The 23,999-nt window shown below is 38.2% G+C and overlaps 2 protein-coding genes across 2 annotated transcripts; both read right to left on the bottom strand.

Moving 5' to 3' along the window:
• Window positions 1–1,899: 1,899 nt before the first annotated feature.
• Window positions 1,900–11,165, bottom strand: LOC139145078 (1,25-dihydroxyvitamin D(3) 24-hydroxylase, mitochondrial-like). Its single transcript, XM_070716026.1, has 9 exons — window positions 10,715–11,165; window positions 7,633–7,832; window positions 7,016–7,219; window positions 6,290–6,453; window positions 5,219–5,385; window positions 3,928–4,006; window positions 2,916–3,072; window positions 2,561–2,604; window positions 1,900–2,441 (listed from the first exon to the last, which is right to left on the bottom strand). Exons 1-9 carry the CDS (start codon window positions 11,122–11,124, stop codon window positions 2,331–2,333), a joined length of 1,536 nt encoding a protein of 511 aa, XP_070572127.1. The 5' UTR covers window positions 11,125–11,165; the 3' UTR covers window positions 1,900–2,330.
• A 1,327-nt stretch (window positions 11,166–12,492) lies between these two features.
• LOC139138450 (1,25-dihydroxyvitamin D(3) 24-hydroxylase, mitochondrial-like) lies at window positions 12,493–23,572 on the bottom strand. The gene is made up of 9 exons (XM_070706841.1): window positions 22,943–23,572; window positions 21,585–21,784; window positions 20,125–20,328; window positions 19,271–19,443; window positions 18,591–18,757; window positions 17,903–17,981; window positions 17,186–17,342; window positions 16,150–16,193; window positions 12,493–15,388 (listed from the first exon to the last, which is right to left on the bottom strand). The coding sequence occupies exons 1-9, from the start codon at window positions 23,371–23,373 to the stop codon at window positions 15,278–15,280; spliced, it is 1,566 nt and encodes a 521-aa protein (XP_070562942.1). The 5' UTR covers window positions 23,374–23,572; the 3' UTR covers window positions 12,493–15,277.
• Window positions 23,573–23,999: the final 427 nt, after the last annotated feature.

Below are 23,999 nucleotides of genomic sequence, written 5' to 3'. Positions count from 1 at the left end.
AGGCATAGACCCTCGTTTTTCTCGAGGGTCTATGATCCAGGTAAGTCATACCAAGAATCTATTAACTTTCCTTATTAGAGATATATATCTGAATTGGCTTAATCAAAGTTGACATTACGTGCTATGTACATTGGAAATACCACAACATTGTTGAAGTCATTTAGCATTTTTATTTTAGCTAATTACTAATTTGCGTATATAACAAACTTTCCTAATTAGGGATGTATATCATGAATGACTTGACCAAAGTTGACGAAACATAATGTATGTTGTAGATGCTATGACAAAATATTATCAAATATGTAACTGCATCAATGTATTGTCAAATATTAGTGCAAAAACACTTTGGGACCCCCATGAAGTATTTCAAAACCATGGTAAACCCCTCCCCAATCACTATAGTAAAAAACACGGTGCCCCTCTCGCCATGAATCCACCGCCCCTCCCCTCAGGCCGAAGAACTGACCAGTCCCCCAGTCGGTACTAACGTATATCAAAATTTAATCACAATGCTTACAAATGATTACATATCTAAAAAAGCGACCACAGTCAAACAGACTGAGCTTTATACAGAAATCAGTCCGTCAAGGTCTCACGTAGATAGACTACATTACGAGTACATTATATATCTCGCAGATAGTCTCCTATCGATCTACAATGATAGTCTTCGTTTATCAGTTTGCAGTCTACATTTTTAAACATTTTCTGAACTTACGTAACTGTAAAATTCATCTCATGGAAATTTCGGTTAGTCTATGATTGTTCAATAATGTAAATTGAGATCAAAAAATTTCTAGATTGTTCTCACCTTCCACGTTATACTGACAATTTAAGGGGTGGCGCCCTCCTGAGATCATGTCTTACCTATCGACTTGACACCATAGGCAAAGGAATTTGTGTTACTGCAGATCGAAGTAGTTGTTAATTTTACCAACAAAAATATAGAATAATAGGGCAATATGCCAGTATGGCAGGGTAACGCTACGTCACTACACGAGTTGCCATCGACGGGGCACTAACTGTGCTGGCCTCTTTCATTACGTTGAAAGGTGATAAACAATTCAACATGATTGATTACTGTCATAGTTTATTTATTTATTTATTTATTAATTATTAACTTTTGCAACCAGATTCCATCATAGACAGTTTGAATTCTTACATTTAATTTTTTTTCACAATTTCAAAAGTGCACATTAAAATTGGTCTGTTAAAAGTCATAATAAGACATTAAGTGGTTCTAAAAGCACATAGATATGAAAAGGAAAGTTTTTTGATAATTGTAAAGAGCGTAGGGGATGAAACTATTCTTAAACCTTTGTTTACGACGCCCAGGAGTAGCATATCGTTTTGAGTCGTTCTGGTGGAAACATGGTCGATCAAGGTCGATCAATACGAATTTTATGAAAGAAAGAATGACATAGCTTTCATCTTCTCTGGTGCAGTGTGTTGCAATTAATTGCTGAATACGAAAATTAACTGAGGCAACCTGAAGGCCAAATTTCGATCCTATCTTGCCTGTGGATACAGTTTTAGCAATTTGCAGGATTTTTCATTTTTACGTCATTCGCATTTTTGACAGTAACATATTCATTTCAAAGAATTCGTATCTCCACCCTTGGGTGAATCTGTACCCTTAATACTAAGATGGTAGGTCTTACGCTTATGGAATTTTTGATGTGGACGCCATACATACGTCCACCCATCCATCCATCCATCCATACACACACACACACACACACACACAAACAGACGCCGCCGACTTACCATATAAGCTCTCTTTAATATGTATATACATATACAACATGAGAGCTTATACACTGTTTTTGAACTTATATGAATATAGTGTAAACAATTTTTGTTGACTTCAAATGTAAAAAACATTCACTAAGAGGGAAAATGTAGGCTGTGTAGGCTGTCTTTAATTTGATATTTGATCCACACAATCACATTAATTTACTAGTACATTGCAAAACATGAATTTGCGTAACTAAATTTTTATAATTTCTTGCGGTCACCCTCTATCAGAAGCAAATCCCCCTGAAAATGTTCAAACGGAGACAGACGTTCCGCGTACTGAGAGTAACCTGTTTCATATTCATATTTCATATTCATATTTCATATTCTGAATCTTTGAGTCAAACAAGTGTTTGTTATGAAAGACATCATTAACGCGCCATTAGCCGTAATGTTTCGTAATGTACCTGTCTGTAAATGTGTGACTTTTGTTATCTCATTGGTGCCTATATGTCTAAAGGTCTCTGTAGAAAACACATTTAGGTTCATCATTGCCATTCTAGGATTTGGCGAAGGCTGTCTGCAAATCACTGCTTTTAAGTGTTTCTATTAATGAACCGAAGCTTGAGCGGTCTATCCGGCACAGCTATAGTTGTCAGCTTGGCTTCCACATCACAGGTCGGTTCCAAAGTAAACTGGTCACAAAACTGTAAAATGCAATAATATTATTGAAATTTAGGGGCATGAGAGTGTTCTTTACCAAATGATATTTCAACTGTTTTCACTGTATTATCCAAATATATGTGATGTTAAAATTCAAACTTACCCTTATTGTAGCTAGATGGATCTCTAGTTCAGCTAGCCGTTTACCTGGTAAAATAGAGAAGATTATGGTTGACTTGGTGACACATTTGTAAAGTAATCTTGGACTTTTTGTCACATTGATGGAATACCATGGTTAAATACAAAAACTGAACAAAATTGGAACTGCAGTGAAAATACACTGCATCAGAATAGCAACTCTCTCTCTCTCTCTCTCTCTCTCTCTCTCTCTCTCTCTCCCCCCATTTTGGTGTGAAAAGCGTATGTGTGCATGTAAACACTATGTGTGTGACTGTGTTTCCTCACCATTATATACATGCATATATACACAGAGAGAAAGGGACAAGTAACAAGCTCACCAATGCACATCCTAGGTCCAAATCCAAATGGTAGCGATTTAAACCCGTAGAACTGTTCATTTTCCTCGCGAATCCATCTCTCAGGGCGGAATTCCAGTGGATCTGGGAAGTTTTCCTGATCCTGGCCCATTAACCAAACGTGCCCTCCTATGATAGTCTGAGAGTATTACACAAAGGCAGCCGTGTCATTTCTCGTAATATGTCAGCTTACTTAACGAATTCACAGGCGAGTTGAACAAATCTATATGTTGATTGATAATGCACTGCCAGATGACGCACTTCTGTACGAATCGCTCCAGACATAAAAACTTATGACAGCATTCACGTTATACTGTAATTAAGGTGACAGGAGCAGCGATTTTTTAAAGCTATCTTTTTAGAAAACAAAATTTCTTTCTTTTTCTTCTACTCCTTCAGGAAAATTAATTACGAGTATCTGCCCTACGAATACACTTCTTTCTGAAAAATATACCAGTTTACTACTCAGAAGCATGACTGACATTCACTTGTTGACAAATAGGGCCGTCCATGTATTATATATCAACATGATATCAACGTTTAAGGGGGATGATATGATTGCATTGTATTTTAGTTGTATTCATATAGACAATAGCACATAAGAAGTATGTTTACGAATACAGGCGAAGAAGGGACAACGTCCGGAAGTATAAGTTACATAAGAAATAAATAGTGCTATCTTGGAGCCTATACTCTGTTTCTGTATCCTGATGACTTTCGTCTGCCTACATTTCATTGGGAGGCGGTGAGCTGTAATACGAGCTGTGTTGACAAGCTGGAACAATATATAGGTTTTTGAAAAGATTTTAGAAGTAGAACCAAAAAATACATCTTACAAATGGAACAACAATAATGAGAAGCACACAAAATTTAAAACTATTGAAATTCTCATAGGTAGAAAAGAGAAGTAAAATATGTTGTGTTTGATATTTTTCCTGGCAAGAGGAAATGAAGAGCCATTGAAATATCACAAAATGCCATTTGACATACTCACTTTTGCGGGAATTCTATAACCTCTGATAACAACATCCCTGTCCAGAATGCGCGAGAGCTGGGTAACAGGAGGATAAATTCTGGAAGGAAGGCACAAAAATACTTTAATTGTTAATGTTGTGCTCGAATTACTTTGAAGATGTAAGAACAAAGCTTATCCAACAGGCGAACCCAACTGCAGGATGAGGTAGTTATAACCCTCTACCTGATGGAGCAATGAGGAATGAAGTGCTTTGCTCAGGGGTACAACACCGATGCTGGAATCTCTAACTCATCATCCTCTGACAGGGAGTCCGTTACTCTGGACCTACCGGGTCTCGAACTCACCATCCTCCGATAGTGAGTCCGGTACCCTTACCACTGCCTCAAGGTGCCTCCTGTATGCTGAAAGTTTAAGATGGTGAAAGAGCATGGCAATTTGACTGCTCCTCTGTTCCCGGCCTCTGTTACAGTGATGATTTCCTCGGCAAGTTGAGACTTCACGGGTCACCCTGTCACCAAGTCACTGTGATGCTCTGAAGAGGCCATACAACAGCACAGTGTGTGGGACAAAAGATGCTTGGATAATCCTGGCTTATACTTTGGTCAAACCGTGACACAGAAAGTAATATGCTCATTTATTCCAGTTTCCTTCGATTTTAGGTACCCTCATGGCATTTTAAAATTACTGTAACCTATCAATATTTTTGCTTTTAAAAACTGCTATAAATCAAATTTTGGTCGGTTGTGTGTGTCTTTGTATTCAATTTACGTATATAGGGTGAACAGGACCCCTCAGGAGTGTGGAAAGATTCTTTAGCTAGGGAGGCTTTCCTAAGTACTCAGTTACTTTCCTAAGTACTCAGTTGTTGGCTTTTTCTTTCTGTTATAGCCGGGGAAACTGAACCCCTCAGAAGCGTGGAGAGTTTCTTTAGCCAGAGACCACTTCCTAAGTACTCAGCTACTGGCGTTTGTAGACAATCTCTGACAATGAATTCAATGTTCCCGGCTTGCCCAAACAATACTAAGCCCGTTTCAACAGCCCATCACAAAAACACAACAGAATGTCAAGCTTGGGGAAGAGGGTAGGAGTAGTTAATTTGAAAGGTAAGTATTATTAACAGAAATTAAAATCCTTGTGGAGATGTTCCATTTTTGTTACACAACACTGTATACAGACTAAACTAAACACCTTTACACTACTTAACGTGTTCACCGCTATGGTTCTGGCCAAGTCACCATTGGTGATTGCGGATTTGTTTACCGGAAATCGGGGATGATCGTATCAAGCTATGAAATGGGTCAACTTTCACCTCATGGTCTCTCTGAGCACTGCTTTCAAGTACGGCATCTTGTTGACATGTTCGTGTGTTGGAGTTACTCCCGTTGGAACGACTCGCTTGATTTCCTCGTATAAAGATTCCTGTACGTGTGGATGCTTTGCTAAACAGTACAGGACCCACAGGAATGTATTTGAAGTCTGCAATGCACAAACAGTGTATGTAATTACTTCAGAGTTATATACTTGTCAACAATCTGACTCAGCTGAGACCAATAGATCCGGTGCAGAAATGAAAATCTCAACAATGAAGGTACATAGCAAAGTAGACTTCGAACCATGCAGACCGTATGCTGCACTATTAAAGGGATATAAGTCGTCGGAACTGCGCTCAAAGGTCGTATGGGACCCATACGACCCATGGCAACAATGTTTCTAAGGCACAATGGTGATTTATGAAAGTTAAAACATGTCTGTCATAATCTATCATCGTATAATTTAAACGTTGCAGCTATGATGATGAGGTGCATCTTGATATCGTGCATGAAATACATTGTTTGTAAACAAGAAACTCGCACAGGCGCAGTCCGACGATTATATCCCTTTAACGCAAAGTGGAAAAATCGAGTGGTTTCGGTCACTAGGCTATACTTACTTTACCCGCAGACTCTAAACTTGTAAAAGCCATACGTAATTGAGGGAGTAAAACACCTGTGAAATTACGCGAGAATTTCGAGTCCGCCAAAACTACACTAAGACCTTGAACATATTTCATTCAGTTGTGCATACTACACATAACCAACATGTACGTGGCAGCAAGCGATTTTCAAAACAAGGGGTGTCCACACAGCCAGTGCGATTTACGCGCCCAACTTCCATTTTAGTGGCATCACGACACCGTAGGACTATTCCTCGCCTCTTTATCCACATTTGATAAGCTAATTATAGATTATAATGATGATGATGATGATATATATATATATATATATATATATATATATATAATATATATATATATATATATATATCAGAAGAACATTGAACATTATCATACTAATATTTTTAAGTGGTATAATATGAAAGTAAATGGCGAATTATGGAATACCGTATCGACCGCTGCAGCGAGTAACTCCGTTGCATTGGCGTAAATTTCATCGATCTCAAGCGTTCCCTTGATGAACAAGTACGTAATGAAATCAGTTCCTTCCACATCGATGTCTTCTCCAGAGGCCAGCCTTTTAGTGACGTCATTCACTTTTCTCGTCAATTAATGTTTTAGCTGTTATAATTAAATTTTATTAGACAGTAAGTGTTCATATGATATCCATGCATATTCTGAGACTTGCTCAAAAACTAAGAATTCAAAAAATCTTGAAGAAGTTTAGAAAAATGTATAGCAGACTCTGCCTGTTTATTTGTTCATTTTTGTCTGCTTCAAACTGATGCTTATACAACAGAATCATGAAGTCTAGATGCACCATCTGAATATTCAAAAAAAGATTCGCGTAATAATATGGTGATTATCAATAAATGAATAATTTACAGCTACAGATGGATGCTGCCCTCAAAGTTTCCATAAATGTATATTGTGTGTGACGTCAAACCCGAGGAGATTCGTCAATCTGTTTAAGTAAAAAGAATTCTGACATCAATGATACAAATTCAATTGAATATTCACATTATGTCTGATTCTGCTTTTCGGAACAAAACTTTAAAATTAAAGATTGGTACAATTTGAACTACGTAACCTAAAGTAGAAAAGGGTTTTAATCTTGATAAATCCGGTTGATTTGACAAGACTATGATTGATTTTGAGACAAATCTACATTACCTAATGCATAGATGGTATCCCATGATTTGAGTTGTTTCCTCCAAGGTTTACTGTTGAACCTTTTGTGAAGATGAACCGGGATTACGAACAACCACAACAAGGATTCAAACATATCATGTACAGCCTGGATGAACTCTTGAGCCTCTGGGTGTGGTTTGTCGTCAAGGAGATTCAATTTCTTGTTCAAAATAACGGAACAGGCCGCTGTAAAATATGGATAGAGAACAAACTTGTACATTTACAAACAATACTTTACAGAAGAAGCACAAGCCTGAGAGTTTCCGCCCCAACGTAACTTTTATTTTCGACATTTTTTCAACATTTAAAAGTAAATATGTTCTGTTACACGACCTTATGCAAGATGCTGGATAATAATACAAGCAGTTTGTAACAGCCTATCGTATGTAACTTTTGTTGCCGAACGTTTGTCCATCCATGGTACGATATCTGTACATTAAGTTAGCTGTCCGCCATCAGACTGATCCAACCATGACAATTAAGATGGTGGAGGTCATTCGGGGATCATGAAAGTAGCTTGTTGCTCTTTCCCCTTGGTTCACATGCATTATTGATCTTGGCGAAAGCGATATGAATTTTTACTTCAGAAATGTACTTACAATCAAGTGACCATTTGAAGACAGCATTTTCTATATCAGGCACAATGTTGTCTTTGCCATAGTTATTTCTGTCCCTTACGAGTGAGTTGACCAGGTCCGTGATGACGTCATTGACAGTGTCACTGTATGTGGCAACCTCACGTGGTCTCATCATCCGTTTGCTTAGTGCAGCTCTGTTGCGCTGCCAGTCCGATTCTTCACTGATAAAAATACATAGGAAAAACGTTTTACAAGCGAAGACGGTTAAAGTCTTCCTAAGGCTAAGCAAAACTACAAGTTTGATTCTCATCTGGGTCTCTCACAAAATTACACTTCCGCATGGATTTTAAACTGTACTTCCGGGTTCAAGTTTTTCTTTTGTTCACAAGATCCAACACCCTATATATCAACAACAAAAAGGGGACTTTTTTAATGCAGTGGTAACAATGAATTACAGCAAAATGACGGCAGGTACGACGAATTACGTCAAAATTAAAATGTATTATCATTTTTGTGAGTGCAAAAATAGAATAAGAATTGTGCGAGTGCAAAAATGAAATAACAATGGGGTCACCAAACTGGTTTCCATGGAAACGGACGTTAAAGTCACGTCTTTAGAAATAAAGAAAAATGAGATAATTCACTTTAACTAAAGGAATCAATTATAAAACACTAAGCAAATTAGATAATTTTAATAAATACCATGACGTCAGATGCATATCTATTGAAATTACAGCTTTTATGATATTGAAATTTTAACATTAGTATCGACTACAAAATGACGATATCAAAATTTTATCACTACATAATTTTCGAACTTTCTTCCTATCGCTCTGTATGATGTCATTTTGACCAAATTTGGCTAATCAAATCTTGACATCGTACTGATCAGTTTGCCCTATTAATAAAGTAGTGTCACCACCGTGACGCTACTTTTTGAAATATCTCCAGGTGAATGTGTAACCTGCGCCACGTAAAAAGGGAGAGTAATATAAATTTTTCGCTCATAGTTAATAAAAATCAGCTTCGTAGAAGTCAAAATATTACAAGGTCGTCGGTCACATTTATTGCTATGAGAGATAAGGTTAAAACACTGGGTAAAAGCGCAATTTCAACAATGACAGCTGATGTAAATATGTGCGCTACAACATGACCTATTTACGGCAAGCCGGAGTTAAATCGGCGCAGAAACGTTCTAAAACGTCTGCGCGTCCGAATTCGTCGTATTTAACCTTACACACCTTGAAGAGTTATAACTGGTGAAAGACAAGATACAAAACAGTAGCAAAGTGTATATCAATTAGCAAACGTCCATAAATGCATATTGTTAGTTTTATGTTTTATACTGGAAAATATCGTTTATAGCTTTCTCATAGACTACCATGTATAGTGAATCAACATTTCGTTGAAATTCCAAAATCCAATTTCTTGCACATGCATCATTTGTGACCAGCCTAGTCTAATCAAGTACATTAATATCGATTATCAAGAGTACATTAATGCACAGATTTACCTAGTTTTGTATTGAAAAAAAATATTCACAGTTTCCTAATAGACTGCCATGTATAGTGAATCAACATTTAGGTGAAATTCCAAAATCCAATTTCTTGTACACGCATCCACATGAATCACCAGAGTCCAATATACATTAATATCAATAACCAAGAGTAGGCCTATATAAATACACAGATTCACCTAGCTTTGTATTTAAAAAAATATTCCTAGTTTCCTCATAGACTACAATATATAGTGAATCAACATTTCGCTAACATTCCAAATCCAATTTCTTGCACACGCATGCACTTGTAACCACACGTCTAATCAAGTACATTGATATCAATTTTCAAGAGTACATAATTACGCAGATTTACCTAGTTTTGTTTTGGAAAAAGATTATTCCTAGTTTCCTCACAGACTACCATATACAGTGACAATTTCTTGCACACACTGCATACACGTTTTACTTCCCACTTCAAGCAAAGTACATTTACATATATTATCAAACATATATAAATGTACAGATATAGCTTGTTGTGTGGGGAAAATTGCCAATAGATTGCCTGATAGACTCCCACGTATTACGATTTGATATTTTTGGGTGAAGCACTATATCAGCCACATATTGCCTCCTTTTAGTTGAGCATAATATGATGACCTTCTCACAAATTTTTAAATCCTTCAAAAATGCTTGCATGATAAATTGCGACCCTCCCGCCCAAAACGCCATCCCCTATAATTTCTGTCCCTAGCTCAAATCACTGTTAAACCAATTGTTATGTAGATTAGCTGATACTGGTTCAGTCATTCCTGGGGACACAGTCCCTCGTGTTGAGGGACTGTGCTGGCGAGAATACTGGAGTGATTAGAGGGGGGTCAAGTTTTAGAATGTTAGACAAGGGAGGGGGGTCAAATTTTAGAGAAGAGGTTAGGGGGGGGTTTCACATTTTACAGTACAGGTGCGCACGGAATTCCCCAGGCCCACCCCTGTAATTACAAAAGGCTCCCTTAGCACATCGTTAATTTGAAATGGTCACTCTTTATAACACATTTTCTCTTCTGAATACCGAAAAGCATTGTGTAATGCGTAAATCTCAGAATGACACAATTGAATGATCTACCTACTCAATCATCCATACAATTCCTGCACGGTTGTCCATGCAGTCTTGAAATGTTCAAGTCGTGTGTATATTCCAGATATTCGGTGATCCATAGACCCTCCAAAAACAGGGTGAGTGATCCGACTACCCTATTACAATAAGCCTCTGATCCTTAACGTTTTGCGCATGTGTTGGCACCAGATTGTCTCATCAGAAATTTACCTATCAGATTACAATTTCAATGGAAAACAGAAGGCTACACACCTCCATAATCCTCTTACAGACTAGAACAAAGGCAATCCCAGGGATCGCGAACAGTGCCTTTAACCTTTTGCGCATTTTCGAAAGTTACTCATGATTCTGCTACATTTATTTCTATTTTATTGGTCACATCCACACACACAAAAACTGTTTTCGACCGTCTCACCGTATTTCCTGAGGGAATGGCATACCGAAACGCAATATTTTTACCGCAAAGGATATTCACGTTTTGACTGAGTACTTACTGAAGTAGAACACCAAGACCGAGGTTTCGCTCCCGCCTGTGAATTAACCATGGATCGACCTGTACCCTTCTCGGATATTTTCCCTCATTTCTCAACACGAATTCGAAATCTTTTGGCTCTGTTAAGTTGACCACAACATTCGACCCAAGCATTTGCTTCCATATCGGTCCGTAATCTCGCTTGAACTGGTGAAGCGGCTTCCAAGGTTTCTGAATTTGTCCGGTGAGTGCAGCTTTCATGAGGTGAAGCATACTGGGTCCTGGCATTTCGTCCAAAGATTTCACATCTTTGCTGTCGATACCGTCGGCTTCCTTAACGAGGTTGGCGGTGGAGCGGAGCCGTATGTTCCCGATGGTGACGCATTTCGGTCGGTTGAGGTAGCGCACCGTTGACGCTCGGATGAATGCCATTATAACCCGTCGCCTTCTATCAATTACTTCTTTGACCCTTGTGACCCGTGATTATATAATGACCGACCTCGCAAACAAACACAGTAACACTGTCAACATAGAAGTGCAAACACTTGAACTTCAAGTTGGAGGCAGCAAAGTTTTAGGGCTTAAGTTTTAGAGGGGCGGGTTTTGTCACGGTTATGTGTCAGCTTATCTCTGAATAAATCTAGAACTGATCACACCTCTCAAAAGAGAGCAAAATGATTCAAATTGCATAAACGGTCAATGTCAACTCGCGCCAATGCGAGAACCAGGGATTGAGGGCTGCCACCTTATAAAAAGTGCCATTGGTACCACCATGGAGGTAGTACTATTACCTCCATGGCACCACGGTCGCTTGGGTTAGCGGTACACGGCACACGGCCTACTTGCGTAACAGTTAACTGTTTGTTGCTTGGGTTGAACCATTTGGAATCGCGATTGAAATCTTTTTTTCAGATCCCCCTCAGTACCCTAAAAATTTTCAATTCTCCCCCTTCTATATGACCAAAATTGTTCAAGTCCCCTCCCAAATCATCATATAGTCGCATACTTATTAGGGATACACGCAAGTAAACATATATTAGGTAGTTCTACTAGCACGTGTTTAACACTAACTGTTATCTAGCAGTTTATAGAGCCACATTCCTGTAAGGCAAGTTCTTAAACTGATTCATTTTTAAACGCATCACTGGATTGTTTGGATATATCAGTCAAAGCCTAGTTGAGATAATCCAACTCTGGCCAGGTCAAGGGCACCTGCTGAAGAGCACAAAAATGACGATCATGAAAGAGTATGCAAATTGTGAATTCCTGGTTACAATTTGCCAATTTGTCATAGTGAAAAACTGAGCACAGTGACTTACCAAAAATTTGTTTTTCAAACGTACGAGACATGACTTAGATGCTGCTCAAAATTGACAAAACTGGAAGGTTAAAGTATTCCATAAAATGAATGTTTTAATCCCTGAAGTTTTTTGTGTAATAATGATAATTAGGTAGAAAATATATTAGGCAAATTTCAATTCATGTTTTACACGGTTGTTTCCATGTAATTTGAGTTAACATTCAAGAATCACAGTGCACACTTCTTTTTCACCTCAATCATTTACACTACCATGTGACATGCTGCAAGAATGCCGGCGTTTTCCAAAATCCATAAACACGGATTTGTAGGCAGAAAGCTTAAAGCTAAAGCCTTTTCAGTACATGGCTTTTTGTGGAGCCTCCCCCCCAAAAAAACAACAAAAAACAGAAAAAAACGAACACGCGTGAGGACACAAAAACAAATAAGAAATATCTTCGGTCCTAACGTAGTGAACCAAGAGAAACACTTTTACGCATTCATCCTAGTAGCAAGTATCGTTTATTGCGAGATTTACAGCACATTACAAACCCAGATGTGAACTGAATGTGCTCACGTGGTTTACAAAAGTTTCATATCATAGCAGTACGCTTCACAGAACAATCAGATATCTGGGTCAATTAGAGATCTAATAGACCACATCTCTAGCACGTTTCATGAAATTTAATGCTGTCAATTTAATGCTGTAATTTCGGAGTTATATCACTAATTACAAAGTTCATTAAATATGCAAATGAACCCTTAATTAACTTCACACTACTAAATGCTTCACAACACAGTCAGATATCTGTCGGATCAGTATCTGCAGCAGATTCATCAAATTTGGTGCATTTATTTCGGAGTTACATGACTAATTACAAAACTTCATAAAATATGCAAATGAACTATTCATTAACTTGACACTGCCCAATGCTTCTCTGTAAAATTAGATATCCATCAGATAACCGTCCCTCCACCCACAGGGCCGGTGATCAGATCAATTTTGTAGCAAGTATCATACCTAGGAATTGTGGAGTTATATCACTAATTTCAAAAGTTCATTAAATTGGCAAATGAGCAGATAATTTCCATGACACTCACAGTATCATATGTTCTGATATTGTCATCTGTGAAAAGTTTCAAGAAATTTTGTTCGGTATTTCTTGATATACGTCGATCGCCACTGTGATTACTGTCTCCATAGGAAACCGTTATGTGCAAAAATTATGTTTCGTAACTTAGTTAATATGCAAGCTACACCTACAAAAATCTAAGTATGTGTAGTTCTTGCCATAAGCATGTGGTACCTATCTATCAAATTTGACTTGAATCCGTTCAGGTTTTCTTGAGTTATGGTGTAAACAGACAGACAAATAGACAGGTAGACTCACACACAGACAGACATCGCTACGATATTATTTCATCCATGTGTGTGAACAATCAATGAATATAAAAGGAATTTAAATATCCTACACACTGGGAAAACTCATATTAGTATTAATAATTTTGTAGAAAAATCAAGTCTTGTAGTTGCTACACAGAGCTAAATGCTCGAGGTGACTGAATACACTTGTCAGGTTTTTTCATCCTGACAGGTACTTTTATCTTTTGTTGAGGTTAATATCGCAACCTAAATCTTCGCTTTATAAGCTTTAAAATTATATACATTTTTACCGTCACATAAATGGTAAAGGTGAACTTAAGAGACAAATATTTATTTAAATGTAACCTTGAGACAATTATTGCAATTTTACGCCATAGTACATAGCAGAACGAAAAAACAAACATTTCCATTCAACATTATTACAGATTAGAGTCTTAAATGTTCCTGTGTAAGACGAGAAAGGGCGAGTGTCAAAAAACAAACAGAATTCCGGCTTTTTAGAAACATTTACCATAAATTCGTTTGTGTCATGTACCAAGACAATACTAGATGTGCCTTTGAGTGTTTAAGTCCAAATGTGCAATTCGAAAGCTCTGATTACAGTTTACGAAGACTTACATGTTCTCAGGGCTGTTTATACAAGAAATACATAACTGCAAAGCTGGCATTTTTGTAGAGCGAGAAGAAAATATAACCATGACGACAATGCAAAATTACATACGAGGTTTAATATATTATGTAAACGTATTTGAGTATATATATATTATCTAGATAAGTTAAAACATCGTTCGATATAGTCTTCCGTCCAGGAACTGCGGTGCTTACTTGGGCTGGAATTTAATAAATATGTTTGCCGTAAAATTTTATGAATTGTGTGAGAAATAAGAGATAAAATGTGACAACTTGTCAGTGGATATTAGGGGTAATACTGAAAATGATTAAATTTAATTTTAGCTGTATAGACCACAAATGAGATTACGATTATAATGTCCTTAGCGGAAGTGAAGGACAGTCAGCACCACTCTTGCTTGAAGTCTGTCTGATATGCAAATCATTTCCACATCTCTGGAGTGGACCTACCAGCTGTTAGTCAATATAACTTGAAATCTACAGCTACCAAACTATGGAACAAATGCTCGAATCTAGAAAGTTTACATGTTTGTGACGGAGATCAAGCCAAAAGAATGCTTTCTTGATATTTGATAATACCATGTTGTATCCCTTATGGTCATAATTTATTTTGAACTTTTATTCTAACTTCTCCTGCAGCACCATAGTTTGGTTAATATACAAATGTATAATTTATATTTGCATAAACTCAGCTGCTATGTCGGTATGCAGAGACTGATGACATTAGCCACTTTATCACAAGTTTTATACTTAACCCACAGACTTACGAAGGTAAAATTCTTGCCGTTAAGACACATTAAGTCTACACATCTTGCGAACACAGCAATTGCTTATTGCAGAAAGAGATCGTGGTGTAATTAAGTGACAAATGGTCAACCGGAAATTAATCAGCAGACATATGGCATGTGCTGCTGACAATTCTTGCAAGGTTGATGATAATACAGTACATTACAAAGTGAAGAGGTTGTGGTAATCACACCTAGACTTTGTAAAGTCTTAGATCCGGTACTGTTGAACCGTTGACGATGGGCAGACATTAGATATTTTGATTGAGAGTACAGGAAGATATATAATAATAGCAATCACATGAATAATATTATTAATGAAATGTTCACCACTTTGGCATAAATTTTTAATGCTGAAAAGTGGTGAAGCTCATCCTGTCTCTCTTTACGAAAGAAACCTATTTGCCGGGCGCCAGAAAGACTTTTCTCAAAGTCACTTTGGTTGTAGTGATTGGCGAATCAGGGATGGCCAAGTCGATCACGCATGCTCTATGGTGTTCTGTCAATAAACTTCAAGTTGAGGGGCCTGTCTGGCATAACGATGGTTGTCATCTTGGCCTCTACGTCAGTTGTCGGTTCCAGAATAAACTTCTGACACAACTGCAACGATGAAAAGCGTGAGACAGGAAAATATCAAACCCGAAAATTAGATGTGTACTGAAATTCTAAAATTTTCTGCAGAAAGAAGAAAATAAGGTATACTACACAGCCACAACTTAGTTTCACCTTGGCTTTAAGGTCAATAGTACAAAGGCGGAAGATTTCAGCCTATAGCTGTCAATGAAGTAAAATACTGGATTATCCTTCGTTTTTATTTCTAATTTGTTCAATATACTTTCAAATGTCTATATTCATTAATGGTAGATTCCATTTTTGGTTTATAGACAATAGTAAGCAGTTGTCTGCAGTCTAATTTATCTCTACAAAAAAAAAAAAAAATTGAGAAAACATTACTAGGGGTTCGATATTCCCTTAAAAGTCACACTACGTTAATTTGATTTAACAGTAATTTGTGTACAAAATGCAAATTATTTGAGAAAATTTAGCATTGAAAGTGTTCACTAAATATTATCTCCTGCATTCCATGTAGCATCTTATAGCGAAACGATGATGCGCGCATCCACAAGTATGATGTTCAGAGACCATGTCTAAAAGTCATATGAATGATAAAAATGGTTACAAGACGGCCGTATTGGATCTTATAGCGAAAAAACACGTAGGCTAAATCATGATGAATTAGCCCCGGAAATTATTTTAAACTTTTTTCTTACATGTTTGAGAAATGGCTTCACCCGAATGCTCATATAGAGAGAGAGAGACTAAATGTACAGTCCTCGCCTGGAGTTAATAAAGAGACTTACCCTTGCAAGTGCTAAGTGTATTTCCAGTTCTGCTAGTCGTTTACCTTTCGGGGAAAATGGTACAAAATGAAATGGTATGTAAGTGAAGACAAAATTGATAAAATTAAAAGTTATCTAAATGTTAAGGGACATAAGCAGTAACTTGTGGCAAGTTTTTCAGTATTCTGATTCTGTATATCAACTAAGGTGTCTGACCCTAATCCGTTTGTCATGCTACATTTCGAGTTTTCTTTTGTAAACAGATTGTATGTGTGTAGTGATCATTGTTTATTGTTTACAAATGAATTCTAATCTTGAAAAGACAGGTCTAGACTTGAATTATACAATTTTCAACAATAACATGTAGACTATACTCATATAGGTTGTGTTCATATGCTAATACTTGGCATTAAATTACAGTTTAGGGATTCAATGCAGAAAGTGCTGGGAAACCACAAAACAAAAGTTCTGAAAAAATAGCCTAAAGATACAGCATATTAAGTTGAGGTCCTCAATGTCTGACCGTGGCATTAGCTCCACCGACACTGGCATGCCCATCTGTCCTTCGTTTCCGTTTGAAAGTTTGTTGTAAAGTGGCAGGTCATTTGTATGCTATATCTAAAAAACCAATTTGCCGAAAGGATGGACATTTCAAGGGAAAAGGATGGGCTAGCACAGTGTAAATACTCAATATTAACAACAACATCTAGTGGAGGAGCAGGAATCGATAGCCTGGTGATGTTTGTACATTACAACTCTGGGCTTATCACAACAAGCGCTGCGTAAACCGTCCAATGAAACCATACAAGAACATAATTGTTCTTCAAATCATGAGTTTCCAGTTAAACAGACTCCCAATACCGATGTAGTTAATAAGGCCACAATTAATACTAAGTTTGTGGCCTACTTTATAATGCCAGGAGAATTAAAAACAAAAAATAATGCTCTGCTACAGTTTTAATATCGACGCAAAGATCAGTATTCATTACTGGCGTCAAAGTATATCAATTGTACCTACATTGACACAGTGAAGGCTCCTTAGGAGGAAAAAACTCACCGATGCACATCCGCGGTCCGTAGCCAAATGGCAAGGACTTGAATCCATAGAAATGCTCTTTTTCGTCTCGAACCCATCTTTCTGGTCGGAACTCAACTGGATCTGGAAAAGATTTTGGATCTTGCCCCATCAACCAAGTCTGTCCGGCAAAGAGAGTCTTGGAGATAAAAGTTAAAGAGAAAGTCAGCCTTGGTCGTTTATCCCGAATTCCTATTCGAACCGTGCTTTTCCTAAAGCCTGCATACTGAACTTGACATTCAGAAATGGCCACTTTATCATACTCCAAATGATAGAATCATGACATACAGTCAAAAAATGTTTCATATCTTGAAAAGATATGCCCCTCTCTTTAAATCGAAAAGATAAAACGACTGTGTGGTTGACGTAGTACCGCTGATAAGTTGCATAGAAGGCTTGCTTGATAGAGTTGCAACATAACACTCGCTAAAATGAACTTTCAACGACACATTAAACATGACTTGGCATTTTCAATGAACTTCAAATTTACATCAAACTTACTTTACGAAAACTCTAAAGAAACGTTAACATCCGTATTCAAATTAAAATCGAACGCACAGCGCGCACATTTCCTTTGGCAAAATAGGACATTAGCGTCAGACTTAACGATAATGCGCGAATTTTGTTAAGCTGTGCCGCTATTTTCTGTCTCACCCGGAAAATTTCTCAGTTACTGGAAAATAGCTGAGATTCACTAACCTCAGCTGGCATGCGGTAACCGGCAACCGTGACTTCTTTTTCCACGATCCGGGTAACAGTAAGTATCGGAGGGTATAACCTGTGTCGTTGTTTGAAACAGAAAGAGAAAAATTAGTTGTTTCAGAAAGATTTTTTCGCTGATCACTGCGTCTCACGTGACCAGACAAACAGCACGAAGTAAGACGCAGATACAGGCAAACCGCCATTTTTGTGCTTGCTTTTGGTCTCCCGGAAGTTGTTAATTGCGCATGTCCGCACATAGTGCATCTTTTTTTTGCCGCGTGTGTTTTAATCTAATCTGGTAGCTGCCAATATTTCAAAACTGTATGGTTATTAAATCCGTAGTTAAATTCTGGGCTCGTTCGCATCATGAAACTGTAATAATTTTAGCTTTACTTCCAAGTAAAATTGAACAGCCAATGACAGCGCCCCATGATTCAACCAATCAGATTTCGTAATTCGATATATGGAGGTTTCCCATTACCTGCCTCTTTGTGCTTGTCACTGAGGTGGGGACCAGCCAAAAAGATTATCAGTTTGGGACCAAAGATATCTGCAAGAATTTCGTGGAGTTCAGTAATATCGCAGAATTTTTAATGTCCACGGTGAAAGATGTAATTTAATAGTGCTCACGTGATATTTACTGAAATAATCACTGCTCGAAATAATTTGTTGGGTGCCTAATTACCTCATGGTCTCTCTGAGTACTGCTTTCAAGTACGGCATCTGGTTGATATGCTCGTGTGTTGGTGTCTCTCCCATTGGAACGACTCGCTTGATTTCCTCATACAATGCTGTTTGCGCATGCGGGTGCTTCGCGACGCAATAGAGTGTCCACAAGAACGTGTTTGATGTCTGAAGCAAAGAAAGGAACAGGCATAGTAAGTTAAAGAATGGCTGTGGGGATATTGTCCACTCTTTGGAAACAGAGATTTGGCAAAGATTAAATTTGTGGAGTTTTGTTAATCTAAACAGCCCCGTTATTTGTGGTTAACAGAGTCCAACACGATTATAATCATACTCTGACAAAGCAGAGCAACTTCTGCAGTATGAAACACGGTTGACCTTTACTATCGATAGGATATTAAGTCAATGCTTGGCATTAAGATGTAACTCTTCATGGTTCGTTACTGGGTGGTGAAGTCATTTCTCTCTTAATGAAAACTTGTGTAATTGACCTTGAATACCAATAATGTACACGCATTACAATACTTTCTGGTTAAGTGACAGTGGTCGAAGAGGTCGAATAGCTAAATGAAGTAAAAATTACCACAGTGGGTCTGTTAACGTTAGTTAGATCTTATAGAATCTAATCGCCATAATATTATGATGTTGAATAGATCCTTTAAGATCTCAAGGTATCCTGACCGTATCGACAGCTGCAGCCAGCAATTCTGTAGCATTGGCGTAAATTTCATCGATCTTAAGCGATCCCTGGGCAACCATGTAAGTGACGAAATCAGCCTCTTCTGTGTCGATTTCCTCCCCAGCGGCCATTCTCTGGGTGACGTCATTCATTTTCTCGTCGATCAACTTTTTCGCTGCGAAGAGAGACATAATGCAAATGACTGTGCTGTTTTTGACCGTGACCGTGACATCATTCTGTCTTTTTTGTCCGTCAGTCCTTGTAACAACATTTCAATTATTTTTGTTTGGTAGAACAAATACACGTTCTTAATCTTCTCAAGAAGGGTTGTTGAAAAGCAAATTATTAGCCTTGCAAATACAGGTCTTGTAAATTGCAAATGTTGGCAATAAATGCTGGTCCAGACAGAAATTAATTGGCCAATGATAACACCGGTCATTAGACAGGTCTTGCTATCAAGTCTAACACTGGACGTTTCTACGTAAAACAAAATTGGAGTAGAAAAATCCTTTAATAGACAGTTCAAATATACAAGAAAACACACCATGCCTTATACAAGCAACACAACGTCAAATACAACTTGATTTGTTGGAAATCCCAAATGTAAGTTACCAGTAACAGCGCTCGGCGTCCTCTGAACTTCAAGTCTATGAAACTATTTTTCATATATCTAAGACCAGTCATTTTCAATAGATATTCATGAATAGGTACATGTATACTTGTGGCCACTTTTTAAAACCCACCTGAGTTTTTTTGTGGTGTTTGACACGTAAAACTAAGATAGGTACCAGACAACTAGACACCGATGTTTAGCAAAAACGAATACAACAAGTTTCGTAATTTCATATAAACTCACCTGTAGCGTAGATGGTGTCCCAAGCTCTAGCGTGCTTCTTCCAAATCCAGCTGTTGAACTTCTGATGAATTCGGGTGGGAACAACGAACAGCCATATTGTTGTATCGAACATATGGTGTACAGCTTGGATGAATTCTTGAGCTTCTGGATGTGGTTTGTCGTCGAGAAGGTTTAATTTCTTGTTCAAAATAACAGCACAAGCGGCTGCGTATAAAGATTAAGAGATTTCCTGTTAATAAACCGTTGGATGAAACGAATGTACTCAATGATTTAAAGGTTGTAAGATGCACGATGCAAAACATGCCCTATATTATGCGATGGAAGGTTACCTTCCGAGACTGCTTGCGATCTACCATTTTTAAGTAAGGCCTGATATGCTGTTCAACCCTACCCTTCTTTGGTGTACACAGGTTTTTTATATCCTTCTCTGATCCATAGTAGGAAATGTGGGTCCTCGCCTCGCCTCGTCATGACATTTTGGTGGCCGTGGCGGGACATCAGAGAGTGGACATTTACGGCAGGGTAATAATCTAACTAACATACACAAGTTATTGACTTCTGATATTGGCAAAAGTATGAAGTTCCATAAGCCTGACCTTTCACTGTACTTTTATCATTGTTGTTCTGTTCAAAAACAAAATTTCTTATTTACGCAAAAATTAATGGATGTCAAAATGCACTTTGTTCACCCTGTCGACACAGCGTACATGTCTGCAATGTCCGATTATACCATTCAAAACTGAATTCTAGTATTGATAAGAATTTCATTTGAATGTCACGAATATCGCATATTGCACTCATTGCATTGTGCTTACAGGGTTTCAACATTCTGTGGGGAAAAGAACTTGGCCAAAAATCGCACTTGTGTCTAACAACAAAAATGATAAATGTATGATCAAAAGTCACAGTGCTTGTCCCTTTAAGGGAATGATATAAATTTCCGTCTGAGTACAAGTAAAGCAAAATAAGTGCGAATGCAAATTTCCTCTTAAGACCCTTCTATGCTGACAGCAAAGCTAAAAAATATTACCACAGTGACATACTAGACTAATATTCCTGTCAAAGGCTCAAGGGAAGTTTGAAGGCGACAGACGGTCGTGAATAAATCGAAAGGTAGCAGCATTTATTCGTCACATCAACAAAAGTGGTAAATGAACGCTTGTCGGCGTGTACAATGACACTGGGAGTACAGTGCTTTCATCAAATACACAAATTTCATTAAAGTCAGGGTGACAGGCTTTAATTAGACTTTCTCTCGCAGCCCCTGGTTCGCTATGCAGATTTAACCTAAGACCGAAACTGATGCGCCCTCAACGGCCTTGCTTTGCTTCTGGTTATGGAGCCAAAAACAGCTGACTTGGCTTGGGCGAATTATCTCAAAATCAGGGCAGGGGATCGAGATGGACACATTGTGTAGCAAAGGAGGAGCGATGAGAATGACTGGACGTTAATACACTTACAATCCAAGGACCAGGTAAACAGTATATTTTCAATGTCGGGTACAATGTTATCCTTTTTGTGACCATCTCTGGCTCTGACCACCTTATTTGTCAGGTCAGTGATGACGTCATTGACAGCGTCGGTGTAGGAGGCAACTTCACGTGGTCTCATCATTCGCTTGCTGAGTGCAGTTCTGTTGCGGTGCCAGTCAGCTCCTTCCCTGTAAAAACAAAAGTTTAACAGTTTGAATCTTAACAGTTCTGTAGTTATGTTTATCATAACAGTATTTACAAGTTACCCAGGTATGGCGGATCATATAAGCCTAAACGTAGATACTCATACTGCAAAAGTGTTGTTGCATGGATGAGAAAACTCGCGCCCTCTCATTGTAGTAATATTCCCCGCACGAAATTCTTTCGAGTTCAGTGTGCATCTTTATTTTGAGGTTCCGACATGTGTCTTGCATAGACATGGCGTCAAAGAGGGAAGCGACCTTAATTCGAAGATGCTTGGATGATAATATTGTACGATTGAAATGGTGATATTTACAAAGACAATATGGCCCAATAACGGGAATCAAAACAACTCTCCGAAAGATAGGATGGTATTGTTTTGATGAATGCAAAAGATAGACTTAATGGAGCTTTAAGGTAATTAGCGCCTCGAAAATGAAAGGGTGAACCTTTTCACTCCAACCTTCCCCCAGGAAACTTTCAACCAAATGCTTTTTTTCAAAATCAAAACTAAAAGTTGAGGTTTATCTTGCAAATGGTGATAGGCCTACTTGAGAAACAAATTACCCAAATTTTTCAGATACTTGAAATTCAAAATGGCCGCCATCCCTATGCTATGTCTATAGCTTAGGGAATAAAATTCAAAATTTTCACAAACCTCTATTTACTCCATAAGCTCCAAAATGAGCCCCTACATGTGGAAGGCCAGAAGAATATTGTAAAAATTGGAGAGTCCGAATACATGTCCTTGAGGCGCATTCTACCTTAAAACAAAAATTCTCTCTTTTGCGGAACACATTCTACCAGGTAAATGGTTCGACCCCGAGGTAGAATTCATTTGTTCTACGCATACTCAACAATAGATCATGTGTGAAAAATCAGATATATTTTAAATTATCATTGTAAAATTTGTCGCTCGTTGCTGAAAGATACATACAAACACAATTATTTTATGTCTTTTTTTAAACAGTGTCATCAGGCGCGTTCTCTTCAATTTTAATACAAATGGGAGAGTTATTGTAACAATTCTACTGATCAACGTTACTGGCTTTATCCACGGTCAAAATGACAGTATTGCCTTTCCCGCCAATGACAGTGTGCATTGACCTCATCTCTTTTGGTATATGCAAAATACGATCACTCACTGAAGTAAGACGCCGAGACCCAGTTTCCGTTCCTGTCGATGTGCTATCCAGGGTTCAAATGGAGCTCTCCTGGGATACTTTCCTTCATTTCTCAGTACAGTTTCAAAATGATGCGGATCTGCCAGTGACACCAAAACGTACTTCCCAAACTTTTGTTTCCAGATGGGGCCAAAGTCCTGCCTCATCTTCGTCATCTGGTCCCACGGTTTCTGAATTGTGCCCCTCACAATGGCGTCAACCATAAAGAAGATGCTTTTGAAGGTTGCCAAGTTGACCTCGGGTACTTGATCATATGGCTTCGCATTCTCAATGTCAATATTATTAGACTCATCTTTCGGCGACGTCGCAGCACTTGAGCCGAGCCGTACGTAGCTAAAAATGCCTCTGTTCTGTCGGCCCAGATATCTGAGAGCAGCACTGTGAATCGCCATTATGACCTTGAAAGCATGACCTCATCAGCTGACAGAGTACGGTGACCTAGATATATACGGCATAAAGCGCACAACACGCCACGACGTACGCCGAAAGCCATGGCGATCAGATCAAGATTTAGCTGTATCCCGGGGATATGTGAGTGGGTGTGAGTTGGCTGCTGTACACGTTCACAATACTGACATCTACACATCTTGTGGCTAGAAAGTGTGGAATCCGTGAAGTCTGGTGCCATCCGAATACATCAGATGACGAGCATGGCAAAGACCACAGTCACATGTGGTCTTTTCCGCTCTGCGTCTATATATGCACCCAATAGACGTGATACATGTATGTACATATGACTGTGCAAAGACCGAGCAAAGATGGACACGTAAATGATTTTATCAAGCTGGATCGTGCGCGGATTGCCTTTCAAGTTGTATAGATGAGGCTGCTGTTGTAGACACTTTCTAAGCTTAGGCTATTTCTTTATTATTAAAAATACACAAATATGCATGACTATTTTTTTAGTACGAACTGTGTTAGGTTTCAGAAAAATTGCCTGATTAAGGTCTAAAAATAGATATTGAAACTGACGTGCTTTTTGTGTACTGCGAGCGCTACTTCGATTTTGAGACAATGG

This window comes from Ptychodera flava, chromosome 1, assembly GCF_041260155.1.
Source record: "Ptychodera flava strain L36383 chromosome 1, AS_Pfla_20210202, whole genome shotgun sequence".
Lineage (NCBI taxonomy): Eukaryota > Metazoa > Hemichordata > Enteropneusta > Ptychoderidae > Ptychodera > Ptychodera flava.
Note: the sequence above shows the minus strand (reverse complement) of the source record. Positions and strands in the feature narration are given on the sequence as shown.